General features: G+C 43.0%; 1 protein-coding gene across 6 annotated transcripts; it reads right to left on the reverse strand.

Annotated features, from left to right (window-relative positions):
* Nucleotides 1-2,469: 2,469 nt before the first annotated feature.
* Nucleotides 2,470-18,063, reverse strand: ankrd50l (ankyrin repeat domain 50-like). Of its 6 annotated transcripts, XR_013902169.1 has the most exons (8): nucleotides 17,919-18,063; nucleotides 17,565-17,808; nucleotides 14,955-15,030; nucleotides 13,200-14,004; nucleotides 8,154-8,371; nucleotides 3,772-7,336; nucleotides 3,370-3,504; nucleotides 2,470-3,250 (listed from the first exon to the last, which is right to left on the reverse strand). XR_013902169.1 is itself a non-coding variant. In XM_026145136.2 (7 exons), exons 4-6 carry the CDS (start codon nucleotides 13,646-13,648, stop codon nucleotides 3,783-3,785), a joined length of 4,221 nt encoding a protein of 1,406 aa, XP_026000921.2. In that variant the 5' UTR covers nucleotides 13,649-13,854; nucleotides 14,955-15,030; nucleotides 17,565-17,808; nucleotides 17,919-18,062; the 3' UTR covers nucleotides 2,470-3,250; nucleotides 3,772-3,782. The 6 variants fall into 6 exon arrangements, 5 of the variants coding, with proteins under 5 accessions (XP_026000921.2, XP_080146492.1, XP_026000920.2 ...); XM_026145136.2 differs by lacking the exon at nucleotides 3,370-3,504 and having other exon boundaries at nucleotides 13,200-13,854; nucleotides 17,919-18,062; XM_080290366.1 differs by lacking the exon at nucleotides 3,370-3,504 and having other exon boundaries at nucleotides 17,919-18,062.
* Between the last annotated feature and the right edge of the window lie 1,238 nt (nucleotides 18,064-19,301).

Genomic DNA, 19,301 nt, shown 5'->3' on the forward strand with positions numbered 1-19,301 from the left:
GTGGTCATCGTGTCATACAAGGGGAAAAAATGGCACAATGATGTCAAGCATTTGTTGAAAGGTTGATTCCACAGTAATTGCTCATACACAGTAAATGTAGGGTGTGTAGTCCTTTCAGAAGCTCAGTGTCAAATGAAGTTTGTATTTGTGTGACACCATCCTCCAGCACCGGTTTTCATGTCCTGTTAGACTGCTTCTTTCTTACAGCCACTAAGTAACCTCTTATTTTCTTTGGTAGTGTTTCCTGAATTTTGGTCCTTTACTGACACTTTTGTGTCAGCTCCAGCTTGTAAAGCTCCACAAATTAAAGCTGACACTTGAACTCCACTGTGATAGCGTAGAGACGCAAAATTACTCTACATCTCTCAAAGATAGCAGCCAAATCCAACATTCAAATTAAATACACATTTGCATGGAAGTCAGTGGCCTTTACCTGCCACTAGATGTTACTAAAGGGACTTGGTTGATTAATGGGGTAACTTTAAAGACATGCCATGGATTTTATCTGCAGACATACCATTTCCTCTCCTCTCTGTTAACTGCAACGCGAGCTCTTCAGAACGAATCTTCCTGTTTCCGTCTCTGTAGCTCCACCTGTTTCCCACGAGCTGTTTCCTAGCCAATCAACTATCCTGTTCATCCATTGTTCTTCACTCAGCGAGCTTCCTTGTTTCCAGCCAGCTGGCTATCCTGTCATCCAGCTTTCCTGTTCCTCATTTGATGCACCCCATTTCCCAGTTCACTTGCCCCAGAATTTTGTCAGTTACATTTTTTACAATGCGTTAATGAAACTCCATGACCTGCCAAACCTGCAACACTCTTAGTGAGCATGTTAAATTATAAAATCAAGGAAGTAAATAAATTTTAAACCTGTAAGTTCGAACAGTGTTTTAAATGCACATCAATTCATTTATATGAGGGTATGGTAACCTTGTGCTCGCTGTATAGTCTGCAAGGATGTTGTTATGCAGCTGTGGAGGAATTATGGAAATGAGCCAGTTCCTACACACAAAATAGCATAAAACAATAGAAGATTAACAGATTAGTGAGAGCATTTGTAAAATATAAAAAGCTCACAGTGTCTCTTTCTTATGGTCTTGGAGAAATTCTCAGTATTAGTGTGTTATTCAAGCTTCCGTTCATAATTTACATTTTGCCCTCAAGTAGCTTTAAGGTTCTGGAAATCATTATTCCGTGTGCCTCACAGTTTCATTAAAATACTTCACATGCAGCGCACAAGTTTTTAGTGACCCACAATGCTTTTAATCCTGTATATGCATTTGATCCTTTTCCTAAATGTTACACCCTGGGAAAAAAAAATCACATTGTTTGCTTTTGTGCTGACTTTATATGCCTTTGTTGGAAAAGCAGCGTGCTAACTGTTCCAGCTTCTCTGTAAAGCAGCAGGAGCAGTACGGCTTCTCTATGGAAACGCGCAATGTTTTCAAGCTGTTCCATTTTCTTCGTCAGCCAGCTTGTAGATAGTGTCGACTCTTGCATTAAAATAAACGTTTTGCTCGTAGCGCTTTTTAAGGCTGACACTTCACACCAAGAAATAACTTTTCAAAATCCTCTTAAGAGTGGAAACAAATGCAGATGAGGGAAAAATAATTAGCCCTGCAAAGACTGCTCTCACAGTGCATCGGTTGTTTTCGACATAGTTAAGAATTCAGACAGTGTGACATTTTGTTCTTGGCTTTAGAAAGACAGGAATAAGTTTTGTTCCAAACAACATGTAGCGCTTCCCTCCAATCTTCATAAAACAATCAGATGGGAACATTAAATAGGCATCTAATAAAAGTGGTGAACACAAGCTTCTTATCATAAAGGAGCTAACATGAGGCGATTGTTAGGACTCACGCCTGAATTGTGCTTCTGTATTGAATCTATGTAGAGCCTCCGATGTAGTACACAGCTAGCAGCATTTATACTTCTAAAGAGGTGCATGTCATGTTACAAAGGGGTTAATACACAGAAATACAAATCAACTGTGATGATGAATGTTAATTAGAGCCTGCTGGGAAAACTTGGCTCCCGGCATTTAAGTGGATCTTACATTTTCATGTACCACCTACCTAAACACTGTAGCTAACCATACACAGCAGCAGCTCGACGCACCCTACCACACATCAGTAAGTGCTCAGGGAACCAACCAAAGAGCCCAAGGCATCGACTTGGCCTCCAAACTCCAAAACATTTGATATTGCAGTTGCTACAGATTTCAGATGCTACGCCTCAAAAAACATAGTCAAGAATCGCCATGAGCTGCGTCTGGTCCCTTCTACAGTTTCAAGTGTGTCCAAAATCATTTGGTTTCATAACCCCAGGTGGCCAGCATCAGCCCGCAGCCAGACTTTCATCTCTGCACGATGCAACCACATCAGAAGCCATCCGTGACATTTAGCTGCAAAAGTGCTTGAAATGCAGCTACAGTAAAAGTATAAAACACACGAAGAACCACACAGAACGTTTTATAGCATCACTTGCCATTTTAATTTATGTAATTAAATATTGATGAAAAAAAATGAATAAAAACAAAACATTTTAGGCCACATACACGTTTGGAATTAACAGCCCTCCCACATCCACCCTCAGTTTTTATTGTCCAGTTTTCATTTTCCTTCCTGCCTGCTCACAGACACACTGTCAGTGAGCCAAGTCGCATTCTGCAAACTTGGCGGCGTTTTAGGGTTAGCACTGTATCATAAACCAGCAGTAGGTCAGGCTCTGGTAGGCTTGTTTTTCTGAAAATTATTTTTGGTTGACAGCTATGGAACAACTATGGGGGATGTAGGCCAGTTTATAGCAAATACCAAAGGCTTCCCTAAAAGGTCAAGGCCACAAGCTTAAAGCTCTTGAACATGACTGTTTAAAAACAAACAAAAAAAAAACCTCAACCATTACTCTATAATGGCTCTACGGGGTAAAATAAATAAAAATAAAATAGTAAAAAGGTATTTTTGTCAGACCAGTGCCGATCAAAAGTATGCTATCATAGAAAAATAACATCCAAGTCATGCTTTACACTAAATATATCAGCATGATTTAGTCTATAAGGATGTGCTCTGCTCCTCCCACACAACAGGTAAAACAAAAAAGAAACAAATGCTTTAATGTCATTCAGTCTCTTCTTCCTCTGGTTTTCTGAAAGGATGCTGAAACAAGGAATGATTTCCTCTCATTTGAACCCAGTGAATCACTGCCAAAAAAAAAACTGCCATCTCCTTGAACATAAAATGTCCCACTCCACCTAAAAGAAAGATAAAATCATTAGCATTTGAATAAAAAAGAAAGGGGAAATAAGTGCTGTGCAGTGTAAGTGTGTGGTTCTCTCCACTTAATTACTTTAGATCAATTAGTAATTTTTACTCTTTTGAATCTGGGTATGAATGGCTGTCTGTCTCTGGCTGTCTGTTAGCTCAGTGATCAACTGTTAAACTGTCCCGGGTGTGCTCGACCTCCCGCCCAGTAACAGCTGGGATAGGCTCCAGGACCCCTACAATCCTGAATTAAATAAGAACACAGATTGATAAATGGACTTCAAAATAACAGTCTCACCATCTAATTAACCAAGTCACCTATCAAAGACTTGATCCTGTCAATTTTATTCTCACTGGACACCCTTGAACTAAAATGAATTTGGTTTGACAGTTACTATGTTTGCATTTTTGCTGCTGACAGTTGAATTATTGAATTATTTACATCACTGAGCCACAGTACAGTAAAAAGGTTGTGAAGAAAGTCTAGTCAGTGCTAACTTAGGCAACTTACTTGAGTACCAGTCACAGAGGCGTCTCTCTCTTGTGTAAGGCTACACTGGTGGGACCCTCAAACTGCAGTTTGATGGCCCGTTTGAGATTAAGCTGTGGGTCTGTGGTTGTCATAGTGACCATTACATCATCTGGCAAGGCACTACAGGGTGGGACGGGGGAAAAGCTGTAGCAAACCGGTGACAAAATGTTCTTCTGGGGTTTAGAATCCCAAGCTTCCTCTTGAAGTGGGTTCTGAAGCCTGTACGGGTATCCGAGAGGAGCGTTCTCTCGGTTTTTAGCACCTAGCGGTTGGTCCTGTCCTGGCATTATCCCAAGTGAAGCCATTACAGAGTTCCATTTGCCACCTGTGTAATTAGTCCTCTCTGTTTTTATTAAATTTGAGCTTTGTTTGTTTATTTTGTCATGATATTCAAGTCCAGATGATAGGCCTTTCTGAGGCAGTTCGTAATTATGCACCATGGCAGTGACTGTGCACACAGTAGGGGGAGGGCTGCCTTTGGGTTGCCTCTTACTGCTTCCGTGGAGACTACCTATGCCCGAGCCCCCTGGTGGAGGGAGGGTGGAATTACGGCTACGACTGCGGGGCAGTGAGTGCTGTTGGATCTGCTGTATAAAGCTGAGGCTGTCAGCTGGCACCGTCTGCACCGTGGCCAGTGAGTGGCAGGTCGATGAGGTTTGGGAGCTCTGCATGGAGTGGAATCGTTCTGCAGTGGATCCTGGAGAAGAAACCGAGGACGATGAGGTTGCAGCAGTTACTTCACCTCCACTACTTTCTGAGATTCCTAAAGATGAGATCATGTTGGATTTTGAAGGGGATACAGTACTAGAGTTAGGCAACACACCTAGATATGGCTTGGCTCCATAGCTCTCCAACATCCTGACAATGTTATAGTGTCCATGTTTCCCAGCCACTTTGACCGGACTGCGGCCATATTTATCCATGTGATTGGGATTTGAGCCTCTTTCTAGAAGCATTGCAACGATGTTAGCATGTCCCTCCTGGGCAGCGATGCTCAGAGCTGTTGCCCCCTGATGGCAAGCAAGGTTTATATTGATGCCACTGGCTTCTAGGAGGCGATGTCCTACTTTAGCGTGTCCTGTCCAAGCCACTGAATGTATTGGTGGTCTCCCCTCTGCATCTTGTGCATTGGGATTCGCCCCGTGTCTTAAAAGTAGGTCTACAATCTCTACAAATCCTTGCCAGGAAGCCACATGAAGCGCTGTACGGCCCTCAGAGTCTCTGGACTCCAGAGGAACACCCCCTTTCTCAATTAGGAGAGTAGCCATATCAAGGCGACCCTCCAATACTAGGAGGTAGAGCAAAGGACGCCCTTCGGCATCCCGGACATCAGTATCAGCCCCTCGTTTCATAAGCAGCTCTGCAACATCAGCATTGCCCTCCAGGAGTGCAGCACTCAAGGCAGAATGCCCATCATAGGCCCTGTGGTCAATGGGAGACCGTCTGTCTAATAGAAGTTTGGCAGTGCTCCAATGGCCTTCTTGGGCAGCTAGTATAAGGGGAGTGCGTCCCTCGATGTCCATCTCTCCAACTCGTGCCATGCTGCCTTCTTCTGTCAAAATGGCACAAACTGCACGATGTCCTTCACACGCAGCAGTGTGCAATGGAGTCCAGCCAAGATCATCTTTATGGTTCTCATCCAGGCCTCGGTCCAGCAATGTACGAACAACCTCTACGCTCCCTCTGGCTGCTGCTAGACATAGTGCCGTCCTGCCTTCACAATCAATGGCATCCACAGCCGCTCCCCAGAAAAGCAGCCGTGACACGGTCTTCATGTGTCCCATTGCTGCTGCTGCCAGGAGGGGAGTAACAGCAGCAGCAGCAGGCACACTGCCGTCAGGTCCAGCAGTTTCATCTACGTCAGCACCAGCTTCTAACAAAAGCTCGACTACATCTTCATGGCCCTCATAGGATGCAAGAAGAAGCGGTGTCATTCCATCATGGTCTCTGTGCCCTGGATCTGCTCCACGCTCCAGTAACAGACTTGCTACCTCTCCAAAACCTTTGACCCCTGCTGCTGTAGGGACACAGACAGCTGCAACTGACAGAGCAGTGCGTCCATCTCCATCAGCCAAATCAACACGTGCATTGTGGTCCAACAATATTGCCACTGCTTCATGATGTCCCATATAGGCAGCTGCGATAAGTGGCGTGCGGTCCTTGCTATCAGCTTTGTCAACTTGAGCCCCATAGTCCAGTAGTGTGAGAACAATTTCATCATGACCGCCCCATGCAGCAGCTCTGAGAGCAGTTCGGCCCTCGCTGTCACATCCATCTACATCTGCTCCTGCATCCAGCAGTAGATGGACAGCCTCAGCGTGTCCACCCCAAGCTGCAGAGCGCAACGCTGTCCATCCTTCATTGTCAACATGCTCCATCATCTGTACTGCAGTTTTTTGGTCCTGGCTCTTGGCCCATTCCAGGAGTTCAGACAACACTTTGACGTGACCCTGCCTGGAGGCTAAAGTCAGTGGCGTCTGACCCTGATGATCACTGATCAGTGGATCAGAGCCATGTGAAAGGAGAAGTTTAGCTAAATTTGCAGAACCCTCGTGGGCTGCACTAGCAAGCAGAGTCTGTCCATCTGTAGAACCAGGCTGGTTTACAGACATGCCACTGGCAAGCAGGTCCTTTATATACGTCTCCCTTTCAAGTGTCTGTTGCACATCAATTCCTTCTTTACCTACACTATGCATTGCATCACTTGAGTCTGCTCCAGAAAAAAAGGTTCGAGAGACTAGTCCACTTCTCATCAGCAATTGAGCAACATCCTGACTCACTGAAACAGGAAGCTGAGCTAAGGATGTGGCAAGTGCTTTACTGCAGGTGGGGTTAAGAGCACGTACACCTGCCCACAGCATCCACAGTGCCAAAAATGCAGGTTTATCTTTATGGTGCCCTGAGCAAATTAAGTGTGTGGCTAGCTGGCAAGTTTCCTCAACGTCAAGGTTAGGTCCCTGTAGAGTCAGAGATGATGCAAGCATGCTATGACCTTCTGTTCTGCTACACAGATATTTCTGTGTGCAGTACTTAACATCTGTCAGCCACTCTGTAAAGCTTGCATGAAAAATTAATTTGGTGCCTCCGGTTCCATCGATTAGGAGCGCAGAGAGGGTTTCGAGATTGTTCTCAAAGTCCTGAAGACTTAATAAGGTGTCCTGAGTCCAGACTGCCATGAATAGCTGCTGGGGTGTTAGGGGCCTCGGGGCAGCCAAGAGGGCATTGAGGAGAGGCCTTACGTAGATGAAGCGCCCTCGGGGGAACAATCTCTGGCACAGCCAAAGGTAGAGTCCGTTGAGAGTCCCGGGGATGTCCCGGATCTCTCGCAGACCCACCAGCGAAGCTGCCACACCGTCCAGAACACGCTGAAGAAAAAGAAAGCAGCCGCCACTTTTGATGTGCAGAAGATTCAGCATATCAGCGGTATCAGGGGTGAGCTGTCGACGAAGCGCTGCTTCTTCATCCAGACGACAGAGGATGTACTGCTGTACGTCACGGACTGCTGGAGGCTTCCGCAGATCATCCAGACAGAGTTTACGAAAACCTACAAACAGATAGGACAGTTGTTTGTTTGTTTGTTTTAAATCTTCAATAAAGTTTTTTATATTCCTCATGGATTCTATCTACAGTTTTTTTTTTAGGTTTTAAATTTTTTCAGTCTTATGTGATGCTTTGTTTTTTTTGCTTCTTATTTTGAAAACTCTATGCCAGCTTGTTCTAGTGTAATGGTAGACCTCCAGCTAACAATTTATCTAAGTCCTGGATGATTTGGTATAAAGTTCCACTTTTAATGTGGCAAAATGGAGAATGTGCTTAGCAGGTGTAGAAATAAAACCACGTTAGCTTAGCACCTCAGGCAACACCCTAAGTAGCACCTGGTCTAAGGAGCTTGGAAAGAAAAGCGTCTGGACTTCTTTAAGTTGCTGAAGACGTTTCACGTTTCACCTGATTGTGACCGACACCTGTCTTAAATCTGGGACTCTCCACCGTTTGACCCTAGAACTGAAGAAGCTTCTCGGATGAGAGGTGAAACATCTTCAAACAACTTAAAAGAGTCCAGAGGCTTTTCTTTCCGAGCTTCTACGATGAGCTGGATGACTGAGAACCTTCACAGACCGAAGTAGCATCTCAATAGAAATTTTGAAAATTCTTGTTGTTTACTGTATTGCAGTGAACAGCCAATTAAACTACTTGGTCAGTGTTTGTCAGTGCATTTTTAGATGACAAAAATAGTGATTTCACTGCACAATCATGGCCACACCCTAACCAACCCATATGTCATCTTGTGTTCACATGTAACTGATCGCATTTATTTATTTTGTAATATATTGCATAATCTTATAAGAGAAGTATGTACATACTTGAGAACATCTTGCACAGGGCCTTATTTTGGCGGCGGACCGAACAGACGAGCAGCAACCAGCTGGGCAGCAGGTGTTGACTGCAGGCTAAAAGCTCTGCAATGGAGCCACTCTTCCTAACTCCTTCCCTTGGTCCATATTCTACGTCCAGAGAGTCTATAACCATCATCAGAGTCTGGGCAGGAGGAGGAAGGTCCGACAGGGGTTCCAACACTGCTCTAAGGACATGCGAGGAAGAGGCAGACACACAGTGCAAGACATTACACTTAAGACAATGTAATAACAGCAGGATTCGTGGGTTGATAATAGAGTTGAAAAAGAAAAGTAACATTGCGAACACTCGTTTGTGCCAACAAAGCAGATTAGATCTTTCGCACATTGTCAGTGTGAGTCACTGGGAGTGACAGTCAGACTTTGCTGCGACTTCAGGCATCTTTATTTAAAGTGTGGAGTTTAATTTTTTACTGTATTTTATGGAAGTTTTTTCATTGTTTTCCATATGTTGAATCTTCAGTAATACTGGAGTCATAATCAGTTTCATTCAGCCATTGAAAAAGAACTCAATAAAAAAAGTAAGCAAATGTCAGGCAAACTAAGCAATTCCATTTACACTTTCACAGTAATTTAGGTCAAATCCAAACTACAAGTGGGTAAACAAGAGTCAACCAGGACAACTGCTATCAGATGCTTCTGCAGTAAAATTAAAGCCGACTCTCATGTTAACCTGTTAACACAGATATCAAACTGTAATCAAGAGAACTAAACAGCAATTTAGCCCCACACCCCACACTTTCATTAAACACCGGAACAAGCTGCAAAACCATAAAACAATTACAAACTTGGCTAAAGCTAAAATAGCGGCGTCACTGCCTTTTAATCACTGCGGTCAGCACCCACACCCTGCTGTGATCTGATGGTGACTCAGGTTAATGGAACATGTGAATTTACAGCTCCACCCTGGTCTCTCTCTCACACACACGCTATCAAACTGGCAATTCTTTTCACATTATTATTATTATTATTATTATTATGGATGCACGGCAAAGACACCACTGAACTTCTTGACCCTGATGTCCAATCATAGTGGTGCAGGAGAAAAAAGAAAAAAACATTTGGAGAAGCTGCACTTCCGTGTCATGGGTGCAGGTCAGCAGCAGTATTATAGCAAAACTTCTCACCTGAGAAAAAAGTAACACCCCTAGAGGGATCATTCAAATTTCCAAATATCGATAGTACAATACCAGTATCGAATCAATGCCAGTACTGGTATTGGTATCAGATTGATACTAGCACAAGAGGATCAATACTTTGTTTCCATCCAAGTTCAGCATGTAGTCCGGTGATTTAGTCGTTATAAAATTTGTTCAGAATTTGCAAATATATGATTATTCAATTCAATTTTATTTATATAGCGCCAAATCACAACAAAAGTCGCCTCAAGGCGCTTCATAGATACAGAGAAAAACCCAACAATCATATGACCCCCTATGAGCAAGCACTTTGGCGACAGTGGGAAGGAAAAACTCCCTTTTAACAGGAAGAAACCTCCGGCAGAACCAGGCTCAGGGAGGGGCGGCCATCTGCTGCGACCGGTTGGGGTCGCAGCAGATGGCCTTATACATACATAAGTTGGCTTTATAAATTTAAAGCATCAGCGCTATTATCGACAACACTACTTGGAATTACTTGGTATCCAATCGATGCCACGATGTGTAGTATTGCACAGCGCTAGTTTTCAGAAGAGCTTTACAGCTGGCAAAAATGCCTTATCCTGCAACAAACACAGGGTGTGGGTTTGCATGTGAGCTGTCATTAGTGTTAATGTCTGTGTTTAAAAATGACCACAAGGTCCAGGTACCATTAGAGGCCAAACAGGTTTTCATCTAATGGATTTAACAGTTGTTGTCTTTTTGTTTGTTTTAGAAGTAAAAAGTCAAGAGGAGAGAAACTTTAATCTCAAAATAATGTCACATATTCAACATTATATTTAAAAAAAAAAAAAAAAAAAAAACTACCTCAAAAGAGTTTCACTCAGACTTAAACAATCTAAAGTAAGCTGGGTCACTAACTGCTTACACTCAGGGGTCAAGGATTAATCAGCTCTGGATTCATATGTACATAATAAGGAGTGGGAGGAGAAGTTTCACCACTTTAAATATATATAAAAAAAATTAGTCATCTCTATAACGATTATACTTTAGGCCTAATAGTTATCTCATGCATGGATGAGACACTAAAACAAACAGGATTATATGCATGTTCTGAAACAAATGGCACCACCCCAAACAGTTCCCAAGTTTATATGATCAGTTAATGTATCTGTTATTTTGAAATTAAATAGCTTTTCGTGAGTAGGGTTTGAATTAATAAAAGGAAGCAAATCCTCAGATTTGATAGGCTGGGAGCGGCCACTGGTAGTTTTGTGAGATTGTGGCTTTATTTGATGAATCATCAAAGCTGCTTACAAAAGGTCTTTTGCAATGTCTTGAGGTCACTAATATTTCAAGACTTAGCTAACCAGATAATAGACTCGACCTTTATTATCAAGTATATTACGCAGTAAAAAGAAGAGCGACATCCTGCTCTGAGTGATGATTTCAGCGAGGTTATGACAAGCTTATCATAGCACTGCGCGCTTTTAGTTATCTGATTAAAACAACACTCCCTCAGCGGGCTAACACTCTGATGTGAGGAGGAGGAAGGGTAATTCTTTCATTCAGGTGACACAGTCATTTAACATGGGTGATCTAGTTGGATAAATCCTGTAGAGACAACTGTATTTGTATTGTATACTTTTAATATATTTTCTTACACACACACAGGACATTGCAGCCAATGCTATGTGCACTTTAAAGTATGGTGGCTTTACTCGAACTGATATGAAAGATGTTCAACACAATTCACTACCTATTACTGAGCTTACTTAGAAAGAGCTTCACTACAAGCCGCCCATTTGTCCTGCTGTTGACTGTCATTACTGCTGTCATGGGAAGTCCAGCGGCAGTTTGTAGCACTTTGTCATCAGATTATGTGTCTCCCAAGAAGCTAGCATAGCCACAAGTGTCCAGTGAGGCAGTGACTGGGTGAACAGTCAGCTCGTGTGTCTGAAATGATACATTTTCCCAGCTTGGCACTTAGGTTAGCGCGAACACCAAAAAGGGCACGACCCAGTATTGAACAGTTGTTTCTATGGCTCGGATTAAAATCAATATAAGACACCAGTTTAGCGAACAGACCCAGACAGAGGGAGCACTGCACTACACACAGGCTTATTTTCCTTCTCTTTCACTGCCAATTCAAATCCACGTTTCTTCAATTTGTCCATGGGTGTCCTGACACAGTGGAGCTTCACCCGCAGCCACCTTCTCTCAAAAGAGCCCCCCCAACACAAACAGCTGCTGGCTGCGAGCCAGTCTGAGGGGAATGTGCAATTCAGCTCAGCACTTCACACCAGAGGAGAGCAAACAGAGGAGGAGTGCAGAAGCGCTCCGACTCACCGCAAAGCAAACACACCGGCAACGTGTCAAAGTCTCAGAGAGGAGAGTGACCTCGCTGACCGGTGCCGAGACGGTCACCGGGGAGCCGGAGGCATTTTTTCACCTCTTTGTCCCCCTCAGTCTCTGAAAGGATGTTATGTTGTAAATAACACTGCAGCGTTCATTCACTGGAGGCCCCATTGTGTGTTGTGAATGGGCGGCATTATGAGGGGGAGACATAAATATAAGACGAGGAAGAATGGCTGCTGCACACTTTTCCTGCGACTGTCCCGGCTTCTGTTTGCCGCTCACTGCAGCTTTTACATGTACAGACTGTGAGGCAGTTAACTGCCTGCTGAGAGTCTAAACACCTGCAGAAAGCCACCTTTATTTAGACAAAAACAAAGATAACCTTTAAGCTCTGCTGGAGCATTTTCCCACAACATGAACAGCTGCTCGTGCTTTACTCTGTTTTTGTTTTGAGAGTGAGGCAGCTTCACTCTTTACATGCACATTACTTCATGACAGCAGCCTTTATTCAGCTCACTTTTTATCTACTGGATCATGGTATTTAGGGTGGTCCTCTCTCAGAAGGCAGACCAGACAGCACTACTGTTTTTGAGCTCAGTGATCTTAAGTGGAGATGTGGGAAAAACTTCAGCTTCACCGAACTGCAAACAATGAAAAGGGAGCTTCGCAAAATGTGTTAACACTGGAAACCCGTGAATTCAAACCCAAGCCGAGTCCATCCAAGTAAAAAGGTCGAAGGTAAGGTGGCTTTGTGAGATGTCCACAACTAACTCTGCTAGTCCTTCCCCCAATTACAGGAGCTCATACCAACTCTGGCAACTCAGCAAGTGTTGGAAATGAAGTTTAGCTTACTACTTTAATCTTTCATGCAATAAAATGAATAAAATTTCAGACTTTCTGCCACAAAACCAAAAAAGTTATATAGATTTCAATGCATGGAACTGGATTCAAACAATAACAGCCCTAATCCTAGATGCTGTCAAATAACCGGATGGTCACGGATTGAATTTCATAGCTTCTGTGTTGCATAAAGTTAAGATCATCATGTTAACAAAACACAAAATGGGTCATCAGCAGGTTGACAGTAAACAGATAACGTCATTGTAAATACACGATCTGTTAACAGCTACATTTAAAACTAAATACTCAAACAGGCCACTTATACAACAGCACCGAGCTGCAGTGCCAGGACTCCGTCGGCCTGTTTTCATTGATTTTGGAATCTGATAAACTGCTTTTCCCACGCACGAAGTCGGAACTTTGCTCCGGCTTTCATCATTAGCGTCATGATTTACAGACCCCCACATAAATTCTGCTGTGATGAGCTGGGCATGAGCCATACCCTTGAACGTGCACATACACGCTGAGCACCTGGATTTGTTTCAGGCAACTTTCTTTTCCCTTTCATTTAGAAGAAGTGGGAAATTTCCCACTGATGTGTTTCAACAAAACTGATCTCAAAAGATGGAAGCGCTGACTTTTTGTAGGACACCAAAACAAAGAAAAAAAAAAACCCAAACAAAATAAACATGGTACAAACCTCTTGAAGGTCTCATTAGGGTCTCTTTGACACATGAGAGGCTCCAGGGCAGAGGATACCGATGGGCTGTTAAGGAGCTCTTCGTACCCTGGAGAGAGGAGAGGAGAGGCCCTCAGCTGTTCCACCAAGCCCAGGACAAACCTCCACAGCACTATACTCGTCTGTTCCTCCCTCTGGCAGAAGTGGGCCGCAAGGCAACGCTGTGCCAACCCAACTGCCAGCCCTGCCTTTGAGGTGGGGGACACCACCTCGGTGCACAGAGCTGTCTTCCCGGCACCAGGTCCCCCCGTTACCAGGATCCCGGGAGCTTGCCCGGGCCCCGAGCGGGCGTCCAGGCAGCGACGCAGCTTGTCCAGGGCCCATTCCCGGCAATAAAAACGCCGGCCCCGAAGCAAGCTGGAGCTGCTGCCAAATCCACTGCTGCTCATTTGTTCCTGGGGTTCTGACATCCAGGGGACAACTTAGCACTGTGAATGTCACATCCCATACTCGGTGACTAACTCCACTCCTCTTTGTGGTACAGCTGCAGCCGGTGTGTGTGTGACAGCTCTAGGCAATAACTGGATATTTCTTTAGCTTGTCAGTTTCTGAAAGTGTTGCATCAGGCGATTATTATCGCTAGTTGTCTTTCTCCCGTAGGTCCCAAGGTGTAAGGCTGACAAAAAAAAAAAAAAAAAAAAGTCAGAAAAAGGTTAAGTCAGGAAAGGTGCACCTCTTCATTCTCTCTCAACGTCTTGATCTTTGTGTCGCCGAGTCTGAAATGCTACAGTTCACCATGCTTCTCGTGGGGGATCATGGAGCTGCTCTGTCAGATATCAAGAAAGAGGGAGAAGGAAATGAGGAATGAGTCAATGACAGCATGTATCTCACCCCCTCCCCTGTCTGAGTCGCCCTCCGTGTGCTCCAATTACAGCCACAGTTTCCCCTCTTCTCTCACTTTCTGTCCTGCTTCTTTTTTGAGAATCGACCCAAAACTGCAGCTGTAGCATGACATTTTTTTCCCCTTTCCCACACCCACGATCTTTGCCTTCCCTCAACCCCCCCCCCATATCTCTCTCGCTCTCTCTCATGCCTTCCGGTTTTTCTTGTTTTGTTTTTTTTTGTCTCCACCCTCTCTCAGTGTTTCACAGCATGTCCGGGCATGCACGGGTGATCAAGGTAGAGGAGTGGTGAGGGGGAGGACTCATGTGATCATAAGCCACTCTACAGCTGACAGGTGGGAGGAGTTACCTGGGGTCAAGGTTCAATCGCAGGACACTCCGTCAGCTGTAGGAAAGGTATCTGCCAGACTACAGCACTAAAGTTTTGTGTCAAGAAGGTAAGTTGTGTTGCTGGCATCAAAACACGAGCCTCGAATTTCACTTTCTTTTGTTCTGATTCACTTTGAGTTAATTAATTAGTCATAAATCATTTACTAGGCGAAAGTGCCAAACATTTTATCCTCCTTATATCATTATAAAGCGAATGTGTTTGATATTTTGACTGCTGATCTAGAGCAAAACAGCTCACTCACTGAGAAAATATAATGACATATCCTTTGTTTTCTGTTATTTATGGGAAGCGTTTCAGCAGTAACACCAATCATAACACCGCTAATTTGACTATTCTCTTTCTGACTTCCACTTTGCTGATTAAAACCTAGTTTTTAATTAAAGTGTGATGAGGGCGCATGCAAACTGGAAAACATAAACAAATCAAACAGAGTCCTCTGAACCTTTCTGAATTATTACACGTTTAGGAGCTCACTTCTCCTACCTGTACTTTCATTAAAGAGGGGCGGCATCTTCTTCGGTCAAACACACTCTGGCATTTCCTGGACCAGCGTTACACCCTACATTTAAAACAAACAAAAAAGAGGATCAGCAAATCAAGTTTTTAGTTTCTATTTTGTGGTAGCCAATCATGATGGACAAACCGGGAGAAAAAAAAATATGCTGGAGGAACACTAACCTCTTTATTTTCTGTGCAATTAAAAGCACCTTTTGAGAGCTCCTGTATGTATGATTATGTTATCTGCTGTTTTTAAAAGCCGTCCCACAACATTCCACATTTTTTCCTGCTGTGAGGCAAACACTGAAAAGCTGAATGGTTGGGTTTTTGAGCCTATATGATACCAAGCACATGTCACACATATCCATTTTTCACATATGAGACAATGAAGAGAAGAAAAAAAAAAGCTTCTACATGCAAACTGCCAATACATACTTTAAGTTCTTCTGATTGGACAAAAAAGTGTATAGTATCACGAAAAGGCAGTAAAAAGACGAGTCTGGTTCTCATGAAGATCTTTGAAGAATTCGGACAAAGAATGCAAATTTTTCTCTGAGATAAACTCGGCGTGGTGACGATGTTGATGAGCGTGCACGCTGTTCTTCATTTCAAGTCAGTGACTAATCAAGCATCAGCTACAGGAAGCTGAATCTGACGGATGAGACTGTGATTTAACACTTGAAAGACCCTGCTGCTGTGCATATCATCGACAGCACGCCAGCCTGCTGACAGCGTAATTCAAAGAGCAAAGGAAGCCAAGAGCCACCAGCCGACGTTCCCAACCTGTGCAACTTTTAGTCTGTATGCTTTCTCAGGCAAGGAATACCCTCCTATAGGTGGATGACACATATGCTGCACCGTCGGCTGACAAGTGCCAAATACTGAAAATCAACTAGAGAATGAGAGATGTGCTGTTTTAGCAGCACACTGATGACAGTAATGAGCAAACTTGGCACCATGCAGAGAAGTTGTCTACATTCTTGTCATTACTTGTGGTTACTAACAAAGCCCTTTGGACCTGCTATGCAGCCTGAGCAGATACTGGTGCAGAACCCAAAGCTGAAGCCTTCAATAGCAAGCTGTCTAAGTAGAAGTCAAATAAAGCCAGACTCCCTACCATGCCTAATTTATTCATTTATGTATTCAGTTAGAAAAAGTTAAACATTGACGGAATCAAAAGTTATTCAGACTGTAAGGTTGGAATTATTTAGGAATACAATCATCTGTCACTACTGAAGATGACTTTTCAGGCACCAGAAGCAGACACCCAGAAAATAAGGTACCTCTAACTCCATGCTCCAATTACAGTAACCCAGTTTCTCATGCAGTGTGAACCTAAAGTGCATGTGAATGCACTGAATGAAGTTGCTAGGCAACCAGCAAAGAGGTTGCACACCATTCCATTAAGATTTTTTTCCCTTTTCTTACACCCTCTGACTCCCACAAGAAAACTGAAAAAAAAATGTGTGCGTACAACTTACAGCATTTGTTTGGAAGTCTGAGCAATGTGATTATTTGCTCTGGAGCTGAAGGTTCAGCACAGAATTGAAGCAAGCTGCTGTGCTTTGTGTTATGACTAAAACAGGGCAAAGAAAAGACAGCCCAACTCTACCTGCTGTACCAGAAATTAAAAAGCGGAGTCAGACCGATCGATACTGGATTTTTGGGGTTGAGACAAACACTCATTTTATAACATTTTAACTGTACATTAAAGGAAAACCCTTAAACCAACAGTGAGGCAAACCAGTAGCTCTGTTGTGCCATTATGAGCACTTTTAAGTGTTCTCTTCCATGATGACAGGATCTACATGCACACTAGGCCTACACAAATGGCTGATTGAGTAAGATGTGATTCTAATGTTGCTGTTTACTGTTAAGCGGTGCACATACAGGATGAGACTAGAGGTTATGCAGAAAAGACAGAGCATGAAAGTGACTTAAAGAGATCACAGGTGAAATAACTGCGGTGGGGACCAAGTTAAGAGCAGAAGACTGAGTGGGAAATATGCAAGATGATCATCTGTGCAGAAGTGCCTACAACGTCCACCACAGCAACCAGCATCCCCTTCAAAAAAATCCACACACAGCAAGCAATTCCCTTGATATGTGGACAAAGCTTCAGACTTAGCATCATCAAAACATCAGCTGAGGGAATCATTTTTCTCCAGAATGATTTTTCGCCCCTCCAGTAGAGTTCCAGTGGAACATTAGACTATACTGGTGCATATCGGTGCTACTATAGGGTTCACAAAAAGAGAGATGGATAAATGACATCCATTTCCCGGCAGCTGAAGGCTGTTTCCTGAAGCGGTTCTTTCGCTCCTTCCACATTTCTTAACAAAAGACGCAAAGAGCAGAGTTTGCTGCAACTGTGATGCACATGCATTTACACAGCGCCTTTTTTCTGGTCGTACAAGCCACATTTTCACAAAAACTATAAATTCATGCAGTGTTTTATTCTATACACTTCAAGCACTTCGCGTGTGCATAGCCAATTTACAGTCACCAATTAATCGAACAAAAAATGTAATTTTTTCTTGAAAATGATTATTAGCTCATGTTAATCAACGTCACAAGGTCATTATCTGCAAATACCTTCAGACGATTCTTTATCACCGGATCACAAATTCCCACAATTACCCAGCGTGCACGGCACACAGCAGATCAGCTGCAAGCACTCTGGACGCGTTTGTCTCGCTGCTGGAATCCACAGGTTGTCAGCGTGCCTGCTCCCACACCAAATGCTGGACGATTCTCCCACAGGTGTGACCAAAGATATCCCGTGATAATGTGTCAAACTGCTTCATTAGGCGTCGCCATTCAAAATATGAGCACAAGTCTGTTCGCGGAAAGGCTGTTTTTAGTCAAAGCTCACAGAGAAAAAAAAATCTCCCTCCTGTGCAGCAGGACACCGCATCTGACTTGTAAATGCACACAGCGTGATCTTACCTGCCACGAACGCTGCTCTTCTCCGTCTGCCGCTCAGAGGCTCACACTCCCACAGCCCCACAGCACTTCACCGGATTTTAATCACGTGTCTCCAACAATTCTTAATACCATCACCTTAAAGGTGAACTTAATCCTACTGGGAATTACATTTAAAGGACAGTCATTCCTTCCTTACTCTTTAAACAGTGTGTTTTGAGGGCACACATTTAGACTGGACAACAGATTTTACTACTTATGCTAAATATAGTTAAGAGAAATAAAAAAAATCTAAAGATAAAGCAAAGAAAGCGTAAACCGTCGAATTTGATTGCTTATTTTATTTTATTTTGCTGAAACTGCACATTCACTGACAATAATAGATACTGGGCCTTTCATTTTAAAAAACATCTTTCTTGCAATAAGAGGAGCTGGTTTTTAAAGTGACCTGTGAGTGACGTGTTTGCACCAAAGCAAACAGACTCTGCTTTAAGCCACGAGATCCGGTAAACGGTCCCATAATCACAGTTGAACTCACAGTGAGATGAGAAGTGACCTTGTTAGCCGATTGTTCACATTCTAATATATATACGTATAATAATAAAATTAAATACCAAAAATCATTTTCAAAAAAAGATTTAGCAAGTTTGCAAAATGAAATATAATGCACATAATTATGTTTAAACATAGAGTCCACACACATATAGATAAAATATGTGAAAGAGCTATGAAAAAGACACCAAAGACTTATTCAGTAAAAATGCATCATCATCATCATTGTTGTTGTTGTTGTTGTTGTTGTTGTTGGTGGTGTTGTTGTTGTAGTTGTATGTGACCTCCTAATTTGAATTCACTTCAGGACTGTAAAGAAGAAATATTTTTATCCCTTTCATTCCTGTTGCGCAGAAGTCAGTGACTGAGTTCTACAGACCCCTGGTGGCTATTTGTTGTAATTACATGATGACAACACAGCGTCACCATGACACAGTTTGTTATCTCGTCTTCGAAATTTAGAATTCAGAATTCCTTTATCGTCATCGACTAATAAAATAAAATAAAATTGTGTCCACTACCTCGAAAGGAACACACTTACTCACTCACAGAAACAGGTTCGCACACAGTTTCAATCAGGTAAGCTTAAATGACGTTAAAATGGGATGGAGCAACGCTTTGTGTGAGTGTTAGTACTCTTACAAAATATTACATTTGTCTGAGAAAGTCTTACAATAGAATAATAAATGAAAAATGTGTGTTGCAGATTGTGTGCAGACCAAACAGTCGTGTTTTGGATGACTGTGTTGAATGCTGAGCTGTAATCCACACAAAAAATAGACACGCGTTTGTTCCTTGCTGTCTGGGTGGTGCTAAAGAGCATGGAGGGTGATGCAAATGATATCATCAGTTTTG

Source organism: Astatotilapia calliptera, chromosome 16, assembly GCF_964374335.1.
Source record: "Astatotilapia calliptera chromosome 16, fAstCal68.1, whole genome shotgun sequence".
In the NCBI taxonomy this organism is placed as follows: Eukaryota; Metazoa; Chordata; class Actinopteri; order Cichliformes; family Cichlidae; genus Astatotilapia; species Astatotilapia calliptera.